Source organism: Nothoprocta perdicaria, unplaced genomic scaffold (genome assembly GCF_003342845.1).
Source record: "Nothoprocta perdicaria isolate Ctin4 unplaced genomic scaffold, notPer1 scaffold_426, whole genome shotgun sequence".
Taxonomy (NCBI): domain Eukaryota; kingdom Metazoa; phylum Chordata; class Aves; order Tinamiformes; family Tinamidae; genus Nothoprocta; species Nothoprocta perdicaria.
Window position 1 is genome coordinate 47,434 of NW_020455673.1, and position 27,223 is coordinate 74,656.

General features: G+C 39.8%; 1 protein-coding gene across 2 annotated transcripts; it reads right to left on the reverse strand.

Annotated features, from left to right (window-relative positions):
* Nucleotides 1-856: 856 nt before the first annotated feature.
* DCUN1D2 (defective in cullin neddylation 1 domain containing 2) lies at nucleotides 857-26,577 on the reverse strand. Of its 2 annotated transcripts, none has more exons than XM_026046192.1 (7): nucleotides 26,530-26,577; nucleotides 24,443-24,659; nucleotides 21,329-21,497; nucleotides 18,370-18,500; nucleotides 6,471-6,553; nucleotides 3,968-4,064; nucleotides 857-3,227 (listed from the first exon to the last, which is right to left on the reverse strand). In XM_026046192.1, the coding sequence occupies exons 1-7, from the start codon at nucleotides 26,530-26,532 to the stop codon at nucleotides 3,148-3,150; spliced, it is 780 nt and encodes a 259-aa protein (XP_025901977.1). In that variant the 5' UTR covers nucleotides 26,533-26,577; the 3' UTR covers nucleotides 857-3,147. The 2 variants fall into 2 exon arrangements, with proteins under 2 accessions (XP_025901977.1, XP_025901978.1); XM_026046193.1 differs by lacking the exon at nucleotides 26,530-26,577 and adding an exon at nucleotides 25,419-25,492.
* Between the last annotated feature and the right edge of the window lie 646 nt (nucleotides 26,578-27,223).

Sequence of the window (27,223 nt, forward strand, 5' to 3'; positions counted from 1 at the left end):
CAAATTTCTCAGGTGCATTGCATGAGGGGACGCCTACGGGCTTACTCTCCTTGGCATGGCATACATGATAAATCACATTTCAGTTTAGAGCTGGCAAAGTCACAGCCCATGGCTCAGTTTCAAATACTCTTARGAGGTAAAACCAACCAACTTGGCACCAACTCAAATATATATACAGCATATCTAAGAACTAACACTGTATGCGTTGAAAAGAAATCTAAATTGACCATTTCCATACCAGGTATGASTATAAATTCTTCAGCTGAGGTCTCATCTCAGCTCACCTAAAAACAGGGTCACAGTCCCCTGTAAAGCGAGTGGACAGCAGCAAGTTTTAAAATGCATATGGAAGTCATTGCTTAAAAGCAGGTTAATTACTTTTGCATGTATAATGTAAAAGCTTGGAAATTGTTGGATAATATTGGAAATGTTATTCCATGCTCTTGTTTATGGGAATGTAAAATGCATAGGTGGTTTTAACTGGGTAGAGTGGGAATAGGATGCCTGATTGGGAGCAAAATGTGTCTTAAAAGTATTTGGGCCAGTCTTCCTCTACTGAAAGGTGCCTTTTGTGAAGGATCCTCATAAAAACAAAGCCTAAAAGTGAATAAGTGTATGTGCAGAAAAAATGAGAACYATCTCAAGTGCTGAGCACCTTCCTCCTCATGTTAACATGGACCATGCCAAAGCCCTCAACACACACATGGAAGACCTAGCTGCACACTCGGGTCTTCAGAAGTTCTTCCTCACGAGGGAGGGAGAGAGAAGAAAAGGAAGAAGACAGAAAAAAAGGAAGAGCCTTTCTAATAATCTGTTGTTTTTAAAGGTAAAAACAGTCATTAGCTTGCTTTGACAGAGTCTGCAGCAGGAACAAGTGTTTTGTAAGCTCTAATCCTATGCAAACTACTTGGCTACATCATAGAGCATGAGACTAAATGACTTCTGCTCAGTTATGCTGTGCCTATGCATTTTAAGTCACAATTGTCTGAAAAACAAACAGTCCATTGCTTTTGACTGCATAAATGCAGCTGATGTTTTTGGATTTATTCTTCAAAGTCACAGATTTATTCTTCAAAGCCTACAAGAAATATATAAAAACTACCTATTCTGATTGGGAAAGAATAGGTAAATGAAATGCAAAAACAGCCCCAAAAGCATTAATCTGTTTTTATATCTGAATTGACGTCTATAGACTAGCTAGACTTGCATACATCGAAAGAGAAGCTGTTAAGTAATAATTTTTGTTACTATTACATATTAACTCTCTACCCAGAAAAGAGAGAGGTATCTAAAGACTGAGACACTGACATCTAGTGGCTGCCATGCACGGCACACTGTTTCTAAATACTCCTTGGAGGGAAAAATAAGACCAATAATAAATCACTCACTTGTGATTTCTATGAACTTGCTTTCTATGTCACTATTCACAAAACGTTTGCTAATTTATTCAAGTGCAGGCTCTGTCCTCACCCTGCTTTTTTAGCATCATGCACTACTGGGCTTCTCTCACATGGGAGAAAGAATGAAGGCAGCATTCCTCGACTCAGTATCTTCACTTGGTCTTGTAGGCTGCATTGACATAAATAAAAGCTGACAGCTTATATGAAACCCTAAATATTAGAGTTTAGAAAAACAGTATCAGTTCTTATATCCTCACAATTACGAAACAAAATAATACCCTCTCATGAAATACTTAAATTATCTCATATGTCATCCAAAAAGATATGTTACATAACTTAATGCACTATCATCTCCCAAGTTCTTGCATCAACTCAACTCTGATTAGAGGAAAATACATTAATCACAGCTGTACATACTCATTAACAACTCTCTGCTTTAGCAAACTCTTACAGCGGCCAAGACAAACTCATTTTGATGAGGTAGTGTTCAAAAGAGCCCCGTGTGAAAACATATTCAGTCATTTCTGGTGGAACCTCCTTGTGCTGAAGCACTGGAAAACACTGTTGAGAAAGAAGCGACTGACCTCCACATACTTTATATTAGATAGGAGAAAGAAATGACTGAGTGAAATCACATTTGGTGTAAAATGATTTGACATCTCACCTACATACTATTTCTTTGTAATGTTACTGAATAATTCTATTGCAAAAACATCTGGAGGGTTACACCAGTAATGCAAAGYAAACTCTCCTTACCTCTAGCTGATGCTCTAAAGCAGGGGCTAACTTTGCTTACAGGACATCTTTGGGCTTATTAATATCTATTTTTGTGGGACACATCAGGAATTGCACTCATAACATTGCGTTTAGCTAGAATTTATGATCTGTTTCAGGCTATTATTAAGCCTAAAAAAATTAATACCAATTCATAATTTAAATAAAGTAAGCAAAATATATAATTGAAGACCAATTGAATAGGATAATCAAACATAAATTATAAAAGCATCTTTGGTTCAGGTCTACTTTAAAGTGGTGGTCAAAATAAAAGTTGGATTCGCAACGTAATGCAGGGCAGTCCTTCCTCAGCAGTCCTGCAGTAACATGTCCAAGACCTTCATGAATACAACAATGAGGATGTTAATCTTATTGGGGAAAAAGGAGGCTAGATGTGACCTGTCTGTACATCTAAGAGCTTAAAAATATAAATTTAAAATTTCAGCAATAAGTAAAAAAAGTGTTTCTTGTTACAATTCTGTTTTAGGGCAGATGCACAGAGCTAACTTTTATAAAAATACAACATACTGCATAAGTTTTATTTAGGGATTTAATTTATATACCACAAATACTGCTTTTCATATAAGTACAATATAATACAATTTTATTCATGTAACTGCTGGTGTTCACTTTGGATCATGAACTGAATGGCATGCTGTGCTGTCAAAACTTTAATAAAATGGCCTCTAGTTAAACTTCTCCGAAGTATAAAATCATGCAAAATCTACATCCTATATGATACAACCAGTACAATAATTGAAGCCAATAGCCTACAAACAGCCTGGACTATCTTCCGAGTGTGTTCTTGAGGTGTCCACAAGCCAGCCGTCATTTTCTTTAGGCAGAAAGGAGGAATTTCAGTCTCATCATGACCACTGAGACCAGCAACAGTGTGCACAGTTATTGGCCAACAAATCTTCGTTACCTAATGCAGTTCAGACTGCAAATTTAGTCCGTTTTGATGAGTCTGGGGTTAGGAAGTTTTACGCTTTCCTCCTGTGACTACTGGTCGTGCATATTCCACAAAATCATCTATAAGAACAGGCCACGCTCCTAAAGAGAAGTCAAGCAATTTAGAAGAGAACATGTCATTATTAGCAATACACTATTTTATTCCTAAAATTGTAGCTTACTTCAATATTTCTAACACAGCTGGGCTCTAACACACAGGACATGATGGACACTTGATAAAGCACCTAGCTAGTAAATCAAAACACTCTAATCTTCTCTTGCAGCAACAGTTCTTAATACAAATCAAACATATTCAAAGCATTATCTACCCTACCAGGTTTAAAATTAGCTGAGAACAAAATCATGGCCCTCCTGTTAAAAGTCATTGATAATTTAAAGAATATTTCTGTACACATCCATTGCAAAGCAGGATTTGCAGGATTAGTGACAGAGAGCAAGCTGCACTTAGGTTAGTAAAAATATGCTTTGGTTCTTCTTTGGTTCTTTTAATGGGGACATTCTTGCAAGCAGCACAATGATACACGGCCTTGCTGTTAGCAACATTTCTGACCTGAAATATAGTTTAATGGGGATTTCTGCAGTGTAACAGATTCAAAGAACATGTGCTACATAATGGCCTGACAGTATCTTTAGTTTTATTGACATATTAAAGCCAACTTCATGTTAACTTTTTGGTAGTAAGTGCAATACTCTATTTGCAGCTACACCTTCATGAGTAAACAAATTAACATCTCAAGTAATAGTAGGTTCTATTGCTCATTCAGAAAAAAGATGTAATTCTGCTATAACAATTTTTGAAAAGTTACTCAAGTAATTGTTACCTTCTTCATCATAGTTGGACATATCATCTGCAATCATATTTCCAAAGTCTAATAGAAGATTCCAAGTATCTTTCGGGATTGATCTTTTATGGTGTTCCTGTAAAGGAAAAAAAAAAGGGTACTGTTGAATACTAAGTAGTTTCTGAAGAAAATTATAAAAATAAATAGCTATTAGAAAAGGAAAAGCATAATAAACCTTGCTTAAGCTGTTTTATTTCTTCTGTTTTGCATTTAGGATGCATGCTCTCCATTTGTTATGGTAAAAACAAAACAAAACAAATGTACTTCACGCTTCTGCTTAAGGGATCTTGGCTCCCATTGAAGGTTCAGAAGCTCGGTAGCTCCAAGCTGGCACTCTGCCATTTCCACTGGAGTCCTTCTTTCATCATCCCTTTTACTAATCCAGACTCTCCCTCAACTCCCTGGCTGCAGTTGCACCTTTCTCCTACCTTCCTCTTCTCACTTCTTCCAGGCTGCCTTCAGGATCCATCATCTCAGCCTCTCTCATCAGCTGCTATCTCCAYCAGAGCTCACTGTCTCTTTTTGCTCCACTCCTCCCCTCTCCAGCCTCTTCCCAGCCAATCCCACATCTCCCCCGCCAACTTCAGGCATCCWCCTTCTGCATCCCCCGCTTCACACACTTGTTTCCAGTGTGGCCAGTTTGAGCAGCACTCCGAAAGCCTTGTTCCTTGGGGAAGCCTCATTCCTAGGCAGCTTTCCCTGCACTGTCAGCCTTTGCAGSCTCCCTTCCAGCCCCGTTCACAGCTGCTGGCTCTCGCTCCCCTCCTCTGTGCTGACACTGATGCGGCCAGCTGGGGCAGGCGGTGACAGCCCCGCTTCCTCAACCTCTTCTTCCATCCCCACCGTCCCACAGGACCTCCCGAGCCAGCTGTGGCACTGGCTGATCTCTTGCGGACACAAATGATTAGCCTGCAGGAAAGTACTCATTTGTTTTTGTCCTCTAATTGTTTTCTGGCAGTTTAGCAAAAAGAATCAGCTCTGGGAGTGAGACAGACTGCTTTTGGCAATAATACTTCAGTATACTCAGGAGAATAAACTGGGTTTCTTAAAAACAGAAAAAAATGCCCACACCTAAAGATTCCTAGCTTGCTACTTCCTCAGTTTAATTGTTTTTTGTTATAAATGATTCTTATGAAGCAAATAAACTACATGCAAGTTTTTAAGTCAAATATTCCAGTGATAGGACAAGGGGCAGTGGGTACAACTTGAAACACAGGCAGTTCCATCGCCATATGAGGAGGAACTTCTKKCCTGTGAGGGTGRCAGAGCCCTGGCACAGGCTGCCTGGGGAGGCTGTGGAGTCTCCTTCTCTGGAGGTCTCCAAACCCGCCTGGATGCCGCCCTGTGCCCCGTGCTCTGGGTGTCCCTGCTGGAGCAGGGTGCTGGACTGGATGATCTCTAGAGGTCCCTTCCAACCTCAGCCATTCTGTGATATTCACAGCAAAGACAAACACATTTTACACCAGATTCTCTGTAATAGGGTTGGAACTAGAGACTTGCACAACTGTTTGTCATATTATATAGTCAAATTGGGGGAAGGGAAGCATTAAGATTTCCTTAGAAATCTTAGCATTCGAGGTCTTTAATCTTTTCACAAGTTCCTTTGGTGAATCAAGCAAATACAGTCAGTGAATAAAATACACTGTCTAAAATACCTCACTGATTTAGAAGARAGCTTAGAACAAAAAGTTCTAAAAAGTACATACTTTGCCTATTATGCATTAGAGCTTATGGGATAAAATGTAGAAAGATTTTTTATTCTCCCAAACTACACAGAAAAAGTTAAACAGAAAAAAAAAAAGATGAATTATATCTTATATAATGTTAGATAATTTAAGTTCTTGCAAACACGTAGAAATGCAAAAGAAGAAACATGGATGAATGAATTTGGTCTTTAGTGAGAATATTTTGTGATTTCCAAAGTTTAATTTATGCACCTTTATTCAACCACCTACAGACTTGTACTGATAAYAGAAAACCATTAAGATGAGTTCCAAACTATTATCTAAAAAATGAGTCAAAATAATCACTCAGACAAGAAGTTTCACTTAAAACTCAAAGCGTCTCAGCGTGAAGTCAGTCACAACAGAACTGCCATTTCGAGAACGCTGAGTTTGTGCAGTCCCACTGCAAAGAGCAGGACACGGTGACKTCCGTGGCTGACAATAAGCGCAGCTGCCTGAGAATGAAGCCCCCGTAGGTTCAAACTCCAGTTAGGCCCTCACTGCAGGYAGAAGCTTCCGTGAGGAGGACACTGCACTATTGCCATGATAAATATTTTGGCTTTATTCTCAGTTAGCCAATTATACACAGAAGATTTAATCTGGTTTGAGTAAATCTGGCTTGATTTAAGACTATCATCTCAGTTTTTACAAGTACTCAAAGGAAGTATTCAACCTTCCCGCCTTTTTCTTTACTGTAAGCATGAGCTATACAAGCGAGAGTACTAAGCTATTCAGGAAGAAATACAGTATGTACTTACCAGCAAAAATTTGTTCCAAAGATCTAGAAATTTAAACCTTCCTGATAAGACTAAATTCCAATATGCAATTGCCATTTCTAGATCTGTAAGAAAAAGTAACACAAATATTCTATGTATTAAAACTGCTGCGGCTACACAGTAACTGCTTTATCTGGCATAACATGATATAGATGTAAAATATTCTTTTAAAATCATTAACTGCTATTCTGTAGTCACTGACCCAAGAGTGAGGAGGAAGATAAGGAGTAATATTAAAAATCACATATGGAATATTGTAACGTAAAAATCTTCTTGTTGCCATCCAGCAGTGCAGGACTTAAGTTGCTTTTAAGCCATAGAAACAGTACACAGTAATTATCAGTAACTGTGGCTACAAGAAACACACAAAACAGGCAAACACAGAAAATATCAATAGAAAAGCTACACAGTTAAATGAGGAGGTGCCAATTTCTTTAATTCTTAGCAATTTATACATGGACCTTGTGCATTGTATTTATTCAAGAGGATTTTGAATAAGGGGGAGATGGGGGGAAGATTTGCCTGGAGCACAGTAATTCTGCAGCACCCTTTACAGCAATACAATTTTCTTCTCCAGAATCACTTCACAGAAGAATATTTCTATCCAAAACTGCAAATGCAAGTTCTGGAGAGGAGGACTGATTCCTACACCACCACTAGGGATATAAGAGCAGAGCTTCTGCATCCCAGCAGTAGGATGCAGTCATGCCACATGTTCAAGCACAAAAGCAGGGGCAAGATGAGGTACAGCATAAGGGGAAAGCTGGTTTTTAAGACCTGTTTTCATTCTCAGCAACACAAAGTGCCCTCTTGTTTCTGACCCAGGTCCCACAGATAGCAGTGCTAAATACACACATGCTGCTGTGCGACCACAAATAAAAGCACAGCTTCTCTTAAATCACAATTTGGTTTTACTGTTTGCTTCTCCTGTAAAATAGGTATAAACAAAGTGTGAAAACTTAGTAGAAAGTATTGTCATAGTATTTCAGACTTCCACCTAAAGGACAGGAATGTGGTATCTAGAATTCAGCTTGTCACCTTACAAGTAAAAAGCCAGTGTTTGACCTCAAATTCAGCTGCAAGTCTGAAAGCTCCAGACTTCACCACAGCCATTCCCTAGGGTCTCTATGATAACGAGCCAGAGCCCAGCCAACAAAAGCAGTGCAACAGTTAAGAAGATGACAGAGATTTGGTACACATATACAATTATAGGACAACTGCTCCACAGGTGGGTGTTATTTTCCCTATTGTGATCAGAGTGCAGAATTTACTTTCTGCCCCAATAAACTTTTTCAGCTCTTAAGGGCTTCGCCACCACCCATTCATACTCATTTCTCACAGAAAACAAGCAGAACAAGTCAGTTAATAGCATTTATTTCCTGTCTAGGTACACAGACTCTAACTCAGAGCGGTCATCTCAAAGCAAAAGCAAAAGAAATTGAAAGGAAGAATCTTAAGGGTTCCTCAACTTTGCTGTGAAGTAACTGGCCTTGGTTCCATTCACTCAGGTTTCATTATGAAAGTCAATCTTTCCAAGCCAACTTTGTAAATCTATCGCATGACAACATTTAGGAAACATTTTTCTCCTCAAAGTGCATTTAYGGCATGAGAATTTTTATACTTTAGATTACATATTCCCTGGAAAAAGGAAGATCAAATACAGGCAAAGAAGCAAACACAGATGAAGGTGCCATAAAAAGTTAAAAGGGAAATAAAAGGCAACACTTTCTTGATTCATCTTCCTTACTCCCAAAATATTTCAGTATCACTAGCTATCAAAATGTTGCACTTCATGTAGGCCCTTCTATATAATGCCTTGACATCATAAATTGTTATTATACACTGCAATGGGGCTTCATTATCTAGACACTCCAAAAAGCAGTTAAGCTGTGCATGTATACAGCAACCATAGAGCTTTCTGTAACAACCCTCTTAAAACTAGCTATGTATCATTTAAACATTTCAAAATAGAAAATTTAATTTATATATACAGTAGCTAATCAAAACTAGAGTTCAATGAGAAGCTCACTTGGAAAAAGCTTCTTACACTTCTGAGTTATTTCAATAATCAGTGTTTCCTAATCAGAAGCAAAACATTTTTTTATGTAGCACCATCTTCTCCAAAAGATTAAAACCTCATTCTAAAGTTAAGTTAAAGCATGACTCTTTCCCTGATTGAAGAGATCTTGGAAGTGACAATAAATATCTCCTACACTGATTGTGTTAATTGGATATTTTTTATCAGATAGCCTTCAGCTACTTTTCAGGTTTAATCAGAATTCATTTTGTTAATGAATTTTTCACTCATTTTAATTTGTCACTGGATTAGACCCTTACATAAGAGAAGAGCAGAGGGAAAAAAAAAAAAAAAANCTTTTGCCATGATTCTGAGCAACAGGAATGAAGTCGGTACATACAAGCCAGAAAGAAAGTGAGAAAACAAATACAAATCCTCCCTCCAGGCAGTACCTCCCGATCTGTTGATTTACGAGGAACATACAGTGAAGTTCATTCAGCCCTGCTGTGCCAAAGCAGCACTCGCCCGTCCTCGTCTGCTAGGGAAAGGTTTCCAGCTCTCTTGGATTGCCCTTCCAACAAAGCTCTTTGTGAAGCCGTATTTGAAGCTACCAAAATACTAAAACTAATTCACTTATATTATTGAAAGAACATAAAAGGAAAAAAGATCAAAAAAACTCCACATTAGTGTCCTAATGAGCTTTTAAAAAAAACTTTAAGTTATTTAGAAGAATATTAACCACAGCTGCCTTTCTAACCCCTAGTTAGCTTGTTGACTAAGTTCTGTACATCATGACGGTCTACCATGTTTTAGAGCTTTGAAACAAACCATTTATTTTAACTTCACCTTTTGAGATTTACTCATGGTCTCCATACTGCTTTTTTTCTTCCTTTATTAATGTTTAATCCTAACAATATTGTAATGCTTCATATAAAAGAYCTGTATGAAGGACCTTGAGCAGTTGCTTAAAGTTTACTGAGGACTGGAGCATCTCTTCTTTGAGGAGAGGCTGAGAGCTGGGCCTGTTYAGGCTACAGAACAGAAGGCTGAGAGGAATCTTATCAGTGGGTATAAATATCTTAAGGGAGGGTGTCAAGAGGATGGAGACAGACTCTTTTCAGTGGTGGCCAGTGATAGGATGAGAAGCAATGTCCACAAAATAAAGCACAGGAAGTTCTGCCTGAATATGAGAAAAAACATCTTGCTTGTGAAGGTGACAGAGCATTGGAACAGGCTGCCCAGAGAGTGCACTTCCYTTATCCAGAGATATTTAAAACCTGCCTGGATGYGATTCAGTGCAATATGCTCTAGAAGACCCCGCTTGTACTAGGTGATCTCCAAAGATYCCTTCCAACCTCAATCATTCTGTGACTCATTGTTCACCAGTGAGTTGTATCCAAGGAATATTATCTCAGACTCTACGGACAGGATTTTTTTTTTCCAATGGGAAGTATTATGTAGTTTTCCCTGGTCCATTTAGAGACACAAAACAAATCATTATAAGAGAATGTAACTCAGAGCTTATAAGAGCCATATTTCAGGGTCCCTTTACCTCAGGTTTTCTCTCATCACTGCGTTAGCCCAAACTTACTCCACATTGTTGAAAAGAAAAAATGTAACCAAGTCTGCTAGAATCAACACATCATAAGAAAATACTCTGGACAGGTACAGGACACAAAGGTAGGTTTTCTYTCAATTGCCTTATAAGAGCATTTAGCCTCTGCAAGACATCAAGCTTCAAACATTCTCTTTATGGTCATATAATTTGCTCTAAGGTATCATCCCATTGATATTCTTTCATCTCTTTCCTACGGCTTCCTCACTGTAATCATAGGCAAAAAAAATCACTTTTCAGAAAGCCAAAATAAAAATTGTATTGTGCAAATAATTATTTTACTTCAAAAAACTTCCTAGACACCATGCAGAAACTGGTACAAGTGTGGAAACAGTGGAAACTGTCATGAATATATCTAAAGAACGGGACTATCACACTACCTGGCCAACAAAGGACAAATGAATACTTGCAAGATTCAATGAGTTACTTGATTCCTTGTGTCCTCGTCTCTCTGAATGATTTTAAGTCTTCTTTGGTCTCCAAATTACTAAGAACATGGACACAACAATTAGTTCCTTTCTTAGAACATTCTTTTTCTAGATAGATAGTAAATACAATTCATGATGCAGAGTAGCAAGAAAATACCATGAGGATTCAACCTGAAAGCCCTTCACCAAATGCTAAAAGTTTACACCTCAAAAGCTTTTATCTGCAATTCCCCAAAGGGGCAGGGCACAGAGAAGGGGGGATATGGGCCACGATACAGACACTAGAAGTAGCTCAACTCAGATCCCATCCGAGCTGGACCCCAAGGAGTGGCCTGGGGAGGCACAGGATGCAGATCCCAGAGCAGATCCCCAAATATGTGACTACTTATTAACTGTAGCTCAGCTTCAGCTATGCTGAAGGAGTCTGAATCATACAGAACCTTTTAGGTTATCCTCAATGTCAGTTGGACAAAATCAGGTAAATTGCCTCTGAATATGAACTAGGGTCAGAAAAAGACAGCTAAGATTTGAGTGCAAGCTAGTGAATCTTGTTGTAGCCAGTGTTAAAAAAAAATCTGATATAGCTAACCTACAGTTCAGATAAGCTACAATTGATGACTGCAAGTTGGCTGTATATACACTTCCCAAATACAAGTCAAACATGAGTTAGAGAATCAAAGGGGTACTACTAGGACTGATATTTATGCCATGCTCTTAATGCTACTACAGGCTTTTTTTTTTTTTTTCCATCACAGTACCCTGTCCTACACTAAGTATTTCCAAATTGATGGCCTTTTGAAAATGAAAGGCAAGAAGTTAGCAAAAACAAAGCAAGGACCATAAGCACAGACCAAAACTAAATATAATTCAGGTATAATAGTCATAGATCTTTTTCATAAATAATCATAAAATTCCTTTATTGAATAAGGCTTTCCCTTACTTTCTTCATCTACTCACTCTTATCYCACAAATGGATCAGGCTAGTTCTTCATAAAAAGAGAAAGAAAACTTAGTAATTGGTTACCAAAGAGGAGAGGGAGGAGGAGGAGGAAAAAAAAACAAACAAACCATAAAAAGCAGCTCTCCTCTTCCTGTCTGTCTGTCCCTTCAAAGAATCTGAACCTTGAGATCTTGCTATGATGGAAGCTAAAGTTGATGTTGCTTCAATTAAAGAGCATGTTATACTCATCTGCTCATAGAAGATGCAACTTTCTTGAAGTCCACATACAGGATGCAGAAATAGTGACTCTCCTGGTCTTGACATATTTTTGATTCAATTCTGAATGCCCTCCTCATGTACCATTTCTTGCACGATCCCAGGAAACTGGCAGAGAGAAGGAAGCAGAACCTTTTCAGATGTGATGCGGGCGAAGGAACCACCAAAGAGTGATGAAGGACCAAATCTGCTTTTTGTTTCCATGTTGCAAGTTGAAAATCATGAAAGAACATATTAAGTTCTTCTGCTGTGCTGAAACAACCTGTGGTAAAATCCTGAGGAGCATGAGGAATCTCTTCAACATGTCTTGTCRAGACTCAGTGGTAGATCCATCAATAGACAAAAGGAAGTTTGAGCTGAGGCCTTGTTTTCAGCAGGAACAGTGTCTTTAGAAATATGAAACGCTCTATATACACCATGACTAAAGGTCTATAATTCTATCTTTTAGTAYAGCTATCATTCAAGAGCTAGGGTGCAGAATTTCACTGAGACTGTGCTAGGAAAAGCTAAAACACAGGAGTAGAGCATGAAATAAACTTCTCTATTACAACCTGGCAGTTAGCACAACAGTTAGATATTTTAGGAGGAACATGAGAGAACAGATTAAATAGACAGAATTATTATGTATAAATGTGGATCTTTCCCAAGATCTCCTGGCAAACTCTAACGCAAAAGCTCATTATCTCAAAATATAAACTAAGCACTCACATGCAGTTCAACATGCCTAAGTACTATGTCTTGTACTATGTATATGCAGCCACTGAGGTGGCACTGCTTGGTGAAAACCTGTTATGTTTTTTCCTGAACTCTATCTGCTACTTGGGCAGGCAATTGTCTTAGAAGACATGATTATCAATCCTCTCTTAGTTAACAATACGATTTACCCAAATGAACAGTATGWGAAGGACTTCAGTCCTTCAGGAACAGTATCTGGCTCCTGAGCGATGTTAATCAGAAATCTGGTTTCTGTTAAGAGGRAAACAGAGCAGACCTTATGCAAGGTGCCACTGCCTCCTGCATCTCGCTACTTACATCCCCTGGTACTACTCTTACTTCTTCAAAGGGCCCATTTTCCCAYTGAAGCACACTCACTGCCAGGACTGCACTGGTAAATAATGGAAACATTGAGTTAGATGAGACCACAGAAACAGGAGCCCTGCTCCTGTAAGGAGAGATCTTCCCTGGTATCACCACATGAACTGCAGAAAAGTGAATCCTATAAAAGTGAGAAATCCTTTGCAAAGGAGACCCTATTTCTGAGAATGAATAGGGGTATATCAAACTCCGTGCCTAGCTTGGGACTTGAGAGAATAAACTGAATTTATCAGTCTAATCATGTAAATATGGATTTCTTACATTGGTTTTGAGAGGAAACATGGAATGAGACGACATTAAAGAATCAATGGAAGACACACTGATCTTAAAATGAACAAAGAAAGGAAAAAAAGCTTTTTTTTTTTTTCTCCAAGATCTGTTCCAGAAAAACAAGTTTATAGAAAACTGACTGCAATTCTAAGAACTTTTAGAAATTGCATCTGAAAGCACTACTGTCCAGAGCAAAGCAAATACAAAATACATCTTGATCTATTTTGGGAACTGACAGAAACCATCTCAAACTGTTAAAATCATCTTGGAGACTCTAGGATGTCAGATGAGATTCTAGGAGACTGCACTTGCATCTTAATCACCAGGGGTTTCTGTCAAACTGGAAGAATGCAGCAAAACTGCACGAGTCCTATAGCCCAGCCCACTAACCACCAAAGTCAGTAACTGAGATGATACAAATAAAACTTACTTAATCTGCAAATAATACAAGGCCTGGAAGAGGTACAGCACTGGAGAACACGGGACTGCAATTCAAAATTGTCTGGACAAATGCAAAGAAGAATTGAATATACAGGAAACATTTTTTTTTTTTTAGAAAGAAATGTAAAAGTGTTGTTAGGAAACAGTAGTTGCAGAAATAGGAGATGGGAACCAACTGGGCACACAGCAGTTCTGCAGAATTCCACAACTAAAGGATCATAAATTGACAACAGTATCTGTATTACTAACATAAGAACACAGTRCAGAGATGTAAAGCAAGGAGTGAAATACTTAAGGCGCACAAAATCTTTTCCTACTATAGGACAAGAAAGAGAGAGAGAATTGGAGTGCAAAGGTTAAAAACAAACCACCATATCAGAGACCTAAAAGATAATATTTAGCAGGGTAGTTTATTTTACTCAGTCTAGAGACTAGGTGAAGACATAATATAGTTGCTAAATATGTAAAAAATTCTTAGTGACTGTAAGGAAATGCACACCTAGGTAATTTGCTCTGGATACAAGCATAAAACTTAAAAAAAAAAAAAAAAAAAAAAAAAAAGCATTGGAGATTGCAGTTATAAGATGGAAAAAGAAAAAAAAATCAACAATAGGTGTGATCAAGCACTGACAAAGACTGTCCGAGTATGAGATATGTCATTGGAAATTAAGAGTATACTAAGTGGCTTCCGAAGTTTTTCGGCTGGAGGACCGCCACCAAACACATCTCAATTTTTCTTGCAGAAAGCTACTGAAATGCTAAGCTGGTCTATACTGCTAACACACCATTGAACACTTGATTAGAAAAACATCTGTCAGGAAAGGTTCAGGCAACAGTCAATCCTGCTTGGCAAAAGGGAATATACTAAGCAAATGTTTATCTATGGTCTGAATTGGAAGACCACCTGGCATATGGAAAAGGAATCCATGAGTCATTTTATCTCCCCAGTGTTAGAGAAGGGTTTAAAGAAAAAAAAAAAAAGGACAATAAGTTTCACTTGTGATAGAAGCAAGTTAATTGGAATATCTCTTGTATGAGGAGAGACTGAGTTGGGCCTGTTTTCTCTGGAGAAGAGAAGGCTGAGAGGGGATCTGATTACCATGTATAAGTACAYGAAGGGAGAATGTAGAGAGGAAGGGGCCAAGCTCTTCTCAGTGGTGGCCAGTGACAGCACAAGGGGCAAYGGGTGTAAGTTGCAACACAGGCAGTTCCATCTCCATGTGAGGAGGAACTTCTTTCCTGTGAGAGTGACAGAGCCCTGGGGAGGTTGTGGGAGCCCTCCCTCCTGCCCAGGGAGGCTGTGGAGTCTCCTTCTCTGGAGGTCTCCAAACCCGCTTGGACGCAGCCCTCTGCCCCGTGCTCTGCGTGTCCCTGCTGGAGCAGTGGGTTGGACTAGATGATCTCTAGAGGCCCCTTCCAGCCTCAACCATTCTGGGATTCTGTGATTCTGTTAAGATACCRATACAGCAATGAACATGCCTCTTGACTACAGCATTTGTGCTTGGACATTTTAGAGACATTGGAGCAATTGCTTATTATTTCAGTATATTAAGATAATAAGTGTAAAAAATAATTAGCCTCAATTTAGCTTGGAGGAGCCAAGAGATGTATTTTAATGTAGCTTTGAAAAGCTCTTATTAGTTAGCTCCTGAGAACAAGACTTTCCTGTTTGCTATTGGTACTTTACCAATGTAGTTAATTTTCAGAGAGGAATACTTACAAGTCACATTAATGATATCTGAGATTCAAGTAATATTCTTTCAACAAACAGATCACTGTCCTAAACCAAAATGAAAGCTGCACCTACCAGGGTGGTTGTTTAAGTTTCCAGCGTAGTAAAGGAGCAGTGAACAGTTCATGACACATTAAAATATTCTGTAATTGAAAGCCAGATTCCTTCCATTATTTCCACTTCATGAATTAAGATCATTCACCATTTCACAGTCATACAAATCAAAGAGGAGTCAATGCTCCCAAAGCATAAAAACAAATAATSTCTTAAGTCTTTTTTAAATCCTGTTTTCTACAAATGTACTGACCTGTTTTAGTCTTCAAAGYTGTAACTCAAATGTACATTATGTGAATGAATACACCAAGACCATCACAGGAGCAGCAAGGAATTCAGGGCAGGCCAAGYAGGGCAGTTGCTCAGCAGCACCCTATGCTTTCATAGCACTGCCTGCCATCGAACACGTGCGTGGGCAGGCAGGAGAGATTCCCAGCTCAGGGGGAAGCAGGGCAGAGCTAGGCAGAAGTCAACACCAACTCATGTGGTAACGAATCTAACTGGGAGCTCCTCTGTTTCACTCTCTGGACTGAATTCCTAGAAGCATCCTGAGCCAAGGCTCCAAGAGAGGAACAGTTTCTCTGCAAGGATGAGACAAGCTCCTGTATGTCCCTGTGAGSAGCCCACGCGACCACTGAAGCACAAACTGCAGACACCTCTAGGTGGTTTCACAGAGAGAAAGGGAGAGAAGATGAACAAACTACTTTCTTCCAGAAAAACAATGATATAGAGAAGAGGATATAAAATAAACAAACAAAAAAGGTAAAGACTGTACTAGTTGCCACTAAAGAAACTAGAGTTCCCAGCTCAAATTGAAACTTCTCTAAGATAACTGACTAAACTTCTGCTTGCCCAATGCTTTTTTTTTTTTTTTTTTTTTTTTTTTTTTGGCTGAAAGAGCAAAAATAACTCTCAGAATAATTGTAACAGGAAGCAGCAAGTTCTAGACACCAGCCTATAGACTTTTCATCTCTTCCTCCATGCCTCACTGAATATACGAGACTTCCCTGAAAAGATTCCAATTCCAACCTTGTGCAGTGTTAATTTTTACTTGGCTAAACTCCCATTGACTTCAAATGCACAGCAATGCCACGTTAGTCAACGTGGCTGCTCTGCACTCTTCCTACTCGACCTGCAGCGGCCCATGTTCACAGCACACAGAAGTGGGGTGGATCTGCACTGAAGCAAGAACTGCAGCACTCGCTTGTAGTAGAGCTTTGACTATTTTCATATTTAAACATCACCTGGGAAAAGTGAGAAAGTCGCACAAAAAAAACCTCCCCCAATCCAGCCTTGTAAAACCTAAGAACAATGAGCAATTAAGAAAGAATATGACTAGAATTAATAAAATTACTCAACTAGGAACCAGCAACAATTCCAGAAAGAAACAATTCTTTCCATAGTGCATTTTAAGGTCAACTTGTCATTTCTGCACTTTGTTTCTCCCAGTAATATTTGAACTCTTAACACTCAAAGGTATGTAGGTGCTTTACTGCCTAACGGTCCATTCTTACACAGCAGAGGGACAGGTGTTTAAATGCAAGGGTCTCCATTCCAAATAAACAGAAATTATGGAAAGCAATAATGCTTCCTTCTTCCTGCTCATATCAAATAAACAGCACATTCAGTTCCATAAGCTGGGCTGGGCTCCTTCCCTCCTCCCCTCTTTGTACAAAYATAGATGAAAAGCTTTCGGGACATATTTCCCAAGTATATGAGTTTCAGTTTGAACCTGAGCCAACTCAAACAGAGAGCCATCTGTAATATTTCTGGAGGTATCCCATAAACTCCAAGCCTAGCTGGAAGTGACCTGCCCTCTTCCCCAGTCTAGAAGTACTAAACTTATTAATGGAGAGTAGCGAGAAAATGAATAATTAGTTCGTGAACTTCAGTTCAACTACAAAACCACTGTTTTACCCTGCCTATTTAAGTTAGTAGGGAACAATAACAAAGCTRTGCTAGAGGACTACACCGTTTTTGTTGCTGGAAAGATGGCACACGATCCACAAAGGCATGCCACATGTAACATAAACAGAACCTGCTCTTGAAGTAAAATGGAAACTGATGAAAAGTTGCCCACAAAAAACAAAACAAGAGACACTGAGAAAGACAAAGGCTAATAATCAAAGTAACACATAAGAAAGAATGAGCCACAGGCCTCTTCTCTTGCAAAAAAAGTTTACCAGCAATGGTAGACTTAAAGTGGCCACGTTTACAAAGACACAAAACAGAAACAAGAAAACACCCGCACTTCCTCCTGTTGCACAACTGGCACAGTGCTCATGGTGCTRCTCTAATAAGCTTCACACAGAAGAGTTTAATTTCTTCACACATGGTGTCTTTTGAAAGTGGACATCAACTGGAAAGAGTATCAGATGTCATCTTAAAAATATTTCACTCTCGTTGCAAACTCGGTAAGTGGCATTAACTTGAAGTACAAGAATAAAGCACTGGCATTTACATAATGTATCCATTTTACTCCAGCAATACAAAGTAGAGACAAGGATAAACAAAAACTTGAAAGAAGGCAAGAATTTAAGTGTATTTATATATTCTATGTCTACTTTCTGGAAGTAGAGCCACAGTAGGTTGGTTGTTTTYGTTTCGTCTCAGGCCACATTTTAATGTAAAATTCTCTAGAGGTCAGCAAACTTTTAACCAGAATTTTCCCTTTCTTTCTGAGCTGATAGAAGGATTTTGTTTCAATTTTTGCTGAACAAAGCAAAACATAAAGGGTTCACCAGCTCACTTCTTTTYGCAGTAATGATGGAAGGTTTCTAACTAGAGGCACTTACTCTGATATGAGGAGATAATGTCAAAATAGCAGAAAATCCAGTTGAATTATTTATACCAAAGTATCATTACAGAAGAAACTAATTGAGAAGAGAAAATAAATCAAGGCAAGAAACCAATAATGAATTTGCTATACAATCATCACTGTGACTATTTTATAAGTGGCACTAGGAACAGTTCACTGTTTGGAGATATTTTCTTGACTTTTTTTTCTACTTACCTAAACCTTTTTGTCCAGGGTTTTTAGCAAAGTTAAAAGTAAACTGATAAAAATCTTTAAACTTTAYTGGATCCTTCAGCTCTTGTTCCAGTCTTGGCAAAAGAGCTTTCAGTTTTTCTGTGCTGTCACACCTATTGCAAAAGAAATGACATTATTTGTAAATATTTAATAAGTTTGGATTCAGAACAACATAGAACAGAACAAGAATCAAACAGTAGTTAGGAAGAACAGAGCATTTTGCTAGTTAGCATTCTTCAAAATACACACAATCATACTGTTAACCCAAATTAGAAGGCTTCCCAGCAAAATGAACTATTATTTGCAGTCCTTCATAGTTCACACATGGATAAAATTTAGAAAAAAAGATGAGGCTTTCCTGATGTCTTAAAGACCAATAAACTGTTTGACAACCTGATACAAGCAAAGCTAAGATAGAATCGAGTTACTTGAGTCCCAGTTCCAAGAGAAATATATCCCTTAACATGAGACTTAAATATTTCCAGCAGGAGCATTTGAGCTGACAAGATGCAATTTTGAAAGAAAAAAGCTGTCCCCATACACCCAGGGATCAAATGAATATGCAAGGTTTTGGGGCTACTACCAATACTTTCTATGAATTTCTACATAAARCTGAGAAGAAAGTAGTTTTCAAAGAAGTAGCCACCATAAAAGGTTCTTGCACTTAAAATTTCTCAGTGGCTAATATAATTCATATATGTCAAAGCTTCAAGAATAAGAAAAGAAAGTGAAGTGGAAACATGAAAAGAAGAATTCTACCAACAGCCCTCAACTGGGAACCTGTTTCCTGGGGATTTGGTCTATTTAAGGAGGACGCTCACACCATCTAGATGCTTCTCATTCCCACTCTAAATGTACTAGAGGGACTGAGACTCAACTATTTTTTTCATTTAAAATCTGTTCTCAAAGCTTTCCAGCACAGATGCTGCACCTCCTCTACACAACAGGAACTACTCTAAATTAAGAGCAAGCAGCACATTAGCTGCTACCAGGTATGATCAGACCATACTCCCCAAAACCCAGCCTGCATGTCAAGCAGAAGGCAGTAAAAATAGCAGATTTCTGTTGAACTGTATCCAAGAGCCATTAGGGGACAGGAGCAACATGATAACGAAGGCACAAAACACAGCCAGAAGCCACATGTGGCTCAACAAAACGTTTCTTGTCAGAGATATCAGATAGTGCCAATAGACTCTAATATAACAGCACGAGCGCTTGACTCCAGGTCCACAGAGAGTCACATATTCTTGCAGCCTTCCGCCCACCCCGTGAAAAAAGAAAGAAAAAAGGAGAGGAGAGGGARAAGGAGAGGAGGAAAGAAGAAATTTCAGACTGAAAAGGATGAATTAAAGCAGTGGATCAAGTGATATGGAAAGTTGTTTCCTCACAACTTCTGAATATCCGTACCTAACAGGGAAAGCTTAGAAAGAGGTCAATAATTGCTGAGATCAGTAGCAACAGATTGCGAGGCCCCCTGCTCAAGAAACAACCACTGCATTTGACTGAGGAGGCACCTTATTAATGCCTTTCTGCAGTAGACCAATCTAAAATCAAATTAAACTTTATCAGCAACTGAAAGTATGCATCCAAAAAATAAACTCCGGTTCTCCACCTACCTAATGCAATCTGTTCACAAAAATCATTTCAAGCCTTCTAAATATGAGTATTACTCAATCTCTTCAAAGTAAGCTAAACACAAAAYATTATTTTATGGTGATAGGTGCTTGATTCCACTAGTAAACAGAAGCAACAGAAGCAACATGGTGTAACCTCAAAGTCCTAATAAAGAAGTTTCAAAATTCAGGAAGAATTTTTTTTTTTTTTTTTGAGGTTATGCCAGTCAGAATAAACAACCTCTTCTACCAGGAAAATCCTGATTTTAACTTCAGCTTTTTACAGATATTTTGAACAACAACTGTCTAGCATAAGAGACAATAAAACGATTGCTTGTAAAACCAGTCAAAAGAAAAAACGCATTTGATGACAAGATAAGGACACGTTTCATCTGCTTTCATCTAAGCCTTCAGCGCTGAGTGAACTCGATTTTTCATCCCCCGTGACTTTCAACTTCAGCAGCACACAGTTGAATACAAAAGCATAATGAAGCCACGCATGTGCTTTCCATGAGTCACATCAAGAGACCAACACGTTGCCTTCCTTGCTGCACAGYCGGGATTTATTTTGCTTCACTTTTGCTGAGGTCATTGCTCAGGTTCTGCAGTCCAGCACCAGTTGAAGGAAGAGAGGACACCAAGGTCTTTGGCCCCTGCAGAGCTTACACCACCATTATCAGGGAACAAASGGATGGCCTTTAACAACTAAGAACCAAGCCAAGAAGCTAAGCTCCTTCAGCCAACTCAAATGCTTTATCCATCATTTGTAACTGGGCTATGAGGGGAAAGGAAAGAGCTGTTGCAGGTATGAACTCCAAGATGGTCAGAAGGTAATCACTGTATGGAAACCAGCCAGTAACCAAACTACTGATTCAATAGCTCTGCTAAAAAAAGAAATAAATAAAAGTGTCTTCTATACATCTACAACACACTACCATGACAATCTTGCAAGTGCCAGCTTAGTGTCAAAATGGTTATTTAGTAGGTTATTAATAACCTATTTAATCTATTAAATAACCATTTTAGCCATTTTGGTGGGATCCCGWAAAAAGCTGAGCCCCTCCAAAACAAACCAAGCACAACTACTGTGCAAATCCAGCCACACAGTACTGCAAATTTTTAATACGTTCCCTTTTCCACTGCCACGATGCATCTACACAAAGGCCTGTAGAGTCTGACAGCGTGGGTCACTTGGGGCACAGCAGAACTATAACAACACAAGGCCACAAAGAGTATTCAAAGTTTCACATTTGAGTCAATTACAAACATCTTAAACAGAAACTGAGCCCAGGCCTTACACTTTGAACTACACAGAAATGGATACTCACCCCAAGTCTGTCATGCCATCTACAAATTCCTTTTTACTGAATTCACATTGAGTAGCTGCCCTGAACTTCCATGCTACAACCAGAACACTGATACTGGCAGGGTCCAGGCTTAAATCATCACAGAACTGTTGAATACCATCAATGCCAATTTTATTTTCATCTTGTGGGTCTGCAGTTCAAAGTACAAAAGGGAGAATTACAATTACTCATCAAAATTATTTATGAAAAGTCATCAGCACAGCTTTAACATGATGCATAACATAGGCCTTCTGTTTTACATAAGCTTTGCAAAATTATGTCTTTATTTGAAATCTAGGTAATTTTAAAAGTACCTAAAGAGCAGCTATAAGTAGATTATGTATTTGGCAAGCTTCCATAAGAATCAACTTGCATTTTTTTCCTACATTCGCCAGCTGACTTTAAAAACATAATATATATTTTTTTTCCTTTCCACATTATTCCATGAAAGATCTGAATAAAGAGGAAGAAATGCCAACTGCAGCTAAAAAAAATGATAAGGCTAATAACATGTAGACATGCTTAGTAGTTTTTTTAACCTTTTGGGGGGGATACTTACTTTGGTGTGTGCTAACCAATATATACTGGTGTAATTGCATGTATTTTTTTTCCATGTTATGATATATAGGGAGGAATAAATTCACTTTAACTGTTTACAGATCAGTTAATATATTTTTTTAAATTGTAAGCAGGAAAATCACCAAAAATCGCTCTAATAACACCTTAGCAAAATAAGGTGTTAAGCTAAGCAACACAACTTACAAAACATTATGTCACGGTAATACTCAGTTTAGGACGTTTTAGAGACAGAACTGCACTTCAGAGCTACCTATGTAAGGATCTGTCACAATGCAATATTAAACTTTATTTCAAAATAATGAAATGTAACTCTAAAAGATAACAATAACTCTCTCACAGATAATGGATTGTTTCATACACTGGATTGATTCATTTGTGTTTCAAGCTAGTTAACTAATTCCTACAAAATGTAGTCGCTGATTAATTTTTGCTATGAGACTGTAACAGAATTCTCAAAAAAAAAAGTAAATTGAACTAATTTTCTTTAAAAAAAATAAATCACAACTCTCATTTTCAACACTTTACAAAGAGTGTACAGCTTACAAACTACAGAACTGGTTTTTCCCAACTCCTGATAGGAAGATGTTTCCTATCAAGGAAGATTTTTTCCTTGTTGTTGTTTTAAAATAAGATCCTTCAGTATTTTTGTCACTACTACAGTAGCAAAAACGATAAATTTTAAATAGCGGACAGGAAAAGGAGTTAACAAATATCTTCACCCCTGGTATAATTCAGTTGAAACTGGGGAGCTCTGAGCAGGAATAAGAAGTAAAGATGGTTGTTGTATGCCAGATTTGGTGTAAAAACATAAAAATCATTTCTGGTATATTTTGGGAATAAGTGAACAACTGAAGGCAAAAGGTGTATGGGAGTGGAGATCAATGGAAAATAATCTGATGGATTTCAAGGGAATACTCCATCTTTATTACTATTCACAGTATCCAAGTAACTAGGAAAAAATAACCATGAAATTACTGTTTTGATAGATATGCTGGATATTAAATAAGAAAACAAATGTAGAGATAGCAGAGAAAAAAAATATACTCTCATCTTAGATTTCAAATCTAATGCAATGTTTGTAGTAGGCCCTATAGGAGAAAAGAACTCAGTTGTGTCAGGAAGCCAAGGTGTAAAGTTTATGCTACCTATGAAAAACGGAAAAGGCTCTTAGCTGAACTTTTATCTATTTCCTTTCAAATATCGTAAAAGTTTTAGGTTCACATGTTTCACTGTGAGCTCAATGTCAGAACTGCAAAGTTGTGTTGCTAAGTAGAAAAAAAAAAAGGACAGAAAACTATACCACTGACTTAACTCCCCTTCATAAAATCCAAGTGTGGCAGTTTTCCGCTGCTAGAACATTGTGATGGTTAAAAAAAAAAGGTGATTTTCTTTGAATTTTAGAGACCTAGTAGCGTTCTAAAGCATATTTTAACCCAACTGTGTTTCAGATTAACCAGCAAATATTGAAGAACTAATAAGATTAATAAATTTTTTCACATAAGCAAAGGAAATACTCTAGTTTCACTAATTTTCTGTCCCTCTGCAATCCTATCATGAAATACTGAAAAATATCTATAATTAAAATAGAATACATTTAAAGAATTAAAAAAAAGGAAAAATGAGAACAGGAAGAGGTGTGCATAAAGCCATTCATATATAAATATTAGAAAAGTATGTAAAATCATAGTTGAATTATTAAAAGTCCTTTTTAAAAAAAAAAAAAAAAAAAGTTTTTTTGGAGCCAAACAGTGGCTAGTAATGATTTCAACTTGCTCTGAACTAATGTTTAACAAACAATGCATGTATTGATGTGAAATGGCCACAGTCCAAAATCTTTGTTACCTGGATCACATAAATTCTTACATTTACATGACTATCCTTTCCTCTTATTATTTCCTGTTTTAACAATACTGAAAAATTACAAGAAACGGAAAAGAAACAACTCTGCCTTTAATCTAATTCCTCGCAATTTTACTTCAAAGCCTCTCTGAACAAGAGGAATATAATTTGTGCTGTAATATGTGAAACAAAGAATAAATTAAGGATGCAACTTCTGGATTAATGTATTTTAATTTTTAACTACTTAATTATGTAATTATTTAAATTAATGCACTAATTGCATATTTTGTGAAATTCTTAGCCTTATTTTTTCCCAGTGTTAATGGGTAGCAATATTCCTATTTTTGGACTAAATTAAACAATTAGTATAAAAGTCACATGTATTGCTCTGCCATGCAAACATGTGGCATCATCCTATATCTGCAGCTACCAGCAAAAGACCAAGGAAGTGGCTTCACTTTTGCAGCTACCATATGCAACTAACACTACATCCTCATTATAGGTTTAATTTCCTAAAGTGAATTGACTTTGAATTCCACAGGAACACATTGGAAATTGTGTGTTAAGCATATAGAGCATTTTAAACATCATTCACTCCTCTCTCTCTGCTACTAACTGCCTGGACATGGTAGTAGGTAGCAATTTCATAATAATAATAATAATAATAATAAGCCTTACCTTTGTATCGATTATACAATTGTTCTAATTTCTTCCGATCTACCGAGTTTTTCATGGATTCTTTGTAGTATAAGTCTGGATTTTGGAAGTAGTTATCCGTTGCCACTTCTAGCTTCCATTCATTCTGCATTAAGCAGTATATAGCAGTCCTTTCACCGGCCTGGGTGAAGGCCATAAACTGGCGGACCTTGTCCTTCTGAGACGACTTAAGCTTATGCTTTGGGATGCAAAAGAAGCAGGAAAGCCAATGAAGCTAATCCAGAAGTTTGTTTCAGCATTCTACTACTAATGCCTATTTTTAAAAGGTTTTAGTTTTCTTGCTGGTGACAATTTTCACTTGAAAATTACAGGAAGACAAAGCCTTGTTCTTCTGAAGTTAAAAAGACAATATTTTCTTCTGAAAATTGAAATAACAGCATCTATATGTACATCCTTAGCAGCAAATATTCTGGCCACAACAAATTCGTATTTCTGCTTTACTACTCCCACATGCAATTTTGTTTTCATTTTGTAGGACTCATAAACACACTTCTATCATATGACAAGACGGTTATCTGCTGAAAAATAAGCCTATTAATTACATAAAGAAAACATGCCAAAGACACAACTCTCTCAGATTCTGTATAAAAGCCCTTCATAAACTCTGAGTTAAGACAGAAATCTCCTTAATAGTTCTCCTAGTATTTTCCCAGCTCCAGAAAACAATACAAACTTCAACCATTTTAAGTGAGCAGCTGAAAGTTACAACCACTTCTCGACACTTTCTATGTTAGAAACTATTATCACTGCAACATGTAAGAGCAAAAGAAAATAAAGCAGACATGCCAGGGATTTAATGAATGRTAGAACGAGAACGTGAAGTTCCTGTAAACATGATCTTTAACAAACTTGGACTGAAGAAGTTTATACTTTTAATATTAAACAACAARGCAATCTACTATAGTGGTATGTATCTAGGAACTAGTAACATTTTTACCTCATTTGCAGTGAATTGTAGCAGCCATACCCATGTAACAGCCTTAAATTTATGCAAAATCTGAGAGGTGTGAATGGGGATTGCACATTGAGTAAATGTGGTGTTAATATCTTTAGCTAAACATCTTTCTGTGCACAAAGGCGGAAGGAGGGGGAAATGACTTAATAACGGGGAAAAAAAAGATAGTTTCTTATAGGTTTTGATACTTTGTAATTTCCTCAAACCATCTTTAACATGTTGCGGGCCATCAATGGAGCGCTCTGATGAAAGAGACACTGCTTCTATCAGGTGTGGTGGAAGGGATCACTTTCCTGGTCTCTCAAACCAGGGAAAAACATTGTATCCCTGCCTGAGGCTGCGCGAAACTGTAAACACGGGAACGTCTCCCAGTTCGGTTATCTCTTGTGAACACTCGGATGGCGAYTTCTCCACTACAGATGGTCCCAGACAAGAACCGCGTTATGTAAACAAGACAGCCGTTTCGGTCTTTCCTTAACGCCCCTCGATTATATATATATATATAAGAGGAGGGCAAAAGGGGAAAAGCAGCCACAGGAGCAACTACAGCGCCTTTGGCAAGAAAGCAGCGGGGCATTTCTCGCTCTGCTGTTTCTGCAGGCTCTCCGCCGCTCTCCTGTTGCGGGAACGCATCCAGGAGGGGCTCCCTGCACCAGCGCCCGACCCAGGCGGGCCAGGGAGGGACGCGGGATCCCCAAGGCCAAAAAAGGGAAAGGTTCGTGCCGGGCTCCGCCGCGGGGCCGCGCTCAAAATACCCGCGGCGGCGGCGGCGGCGGGCGGCCCCCTCCCCCGCACCGGCCCGGCCTCCCCTCCCCCGCCCCCGGTGACCTTCCCCGAGCCCGGTGCGGGGGGGAGGGGGGAGGCACCTCCGCGCGCTGCCGCCTCCGCGTCGCCCCGTGCCCCAACCGCCGCCAACGGCCACCAACGGCCGCGGGTCCCGGCGCCCCGCTCCCCCCCGCCGCAGGAGGAGGGGGGGGGGGAGGCGGAGCCGCGCGCGGGAAGGGAGAGAAACGGCGGCGGAGCGCGGGGGGCTCGCGCGGCTTGTTCGCGTTTCCCCTCCTCTACCCCCTCCCCCCTGCTCCCAACCACCTACCATTTTATCACCGGCGCTTTGACCAACTTCACCGGCCGGCGCCGCCTCCCGCGCAGGCGCGCACCGGCCCCCGCCGCCGCCGCCTGTGGCCGGCCGCGCTGCGGGGCGAGGCGCCCAGGGGAAGCGTGGCCGACTCGGCCCGCGCCGCCGCTCGCCTCTCCCGTCAGCGCCGCGCGGAGGCGGCGCCCGCGGGGCCGGGGCGCGCGCGGACTACAGCTCCCGGCGTGCCCCGCGCCGCCGCCTCTGCGGGGAGCCGGCTAGCGGCGGCGCCGCGACTACGCTTCCCGTGGTGCTCCGCGGCGGGCGCGCTCGGACTACAGCTCCCGCGCGGCGCCGCGCTTAAAGGCGCCGCGTCGGCGCTCGGTAACGGGCCCYGGGTGAGAGGGGGCGGCCTTCGCTGGGCGGCGAGCGCGGCGGCGGCCGCTGGCGAGGACGGGGTTTCGTCGCGGAGCGCGGGACGCCGCTTCCCCCGCCGCAGGTGAGCGCGCGGAGGGAGAGAGGAGGGCGCCGCGCCCAGCGCCCTCGCCGGCCGGAGCCGCCCCGGGGACGAGGGCGGCGCGGAGGCGGCAGCGGCGGCGGAGGGAAAGTTGAGGGAGCCGCCGCCGCCGCCGCCATGAGGAGTCGTTGCGCGGCGCTCGGCTCGCCTCCCCGTGAGTCCCCGCCGTGGCCGGGGCTCGGGCTCGGCCGGGGCGGG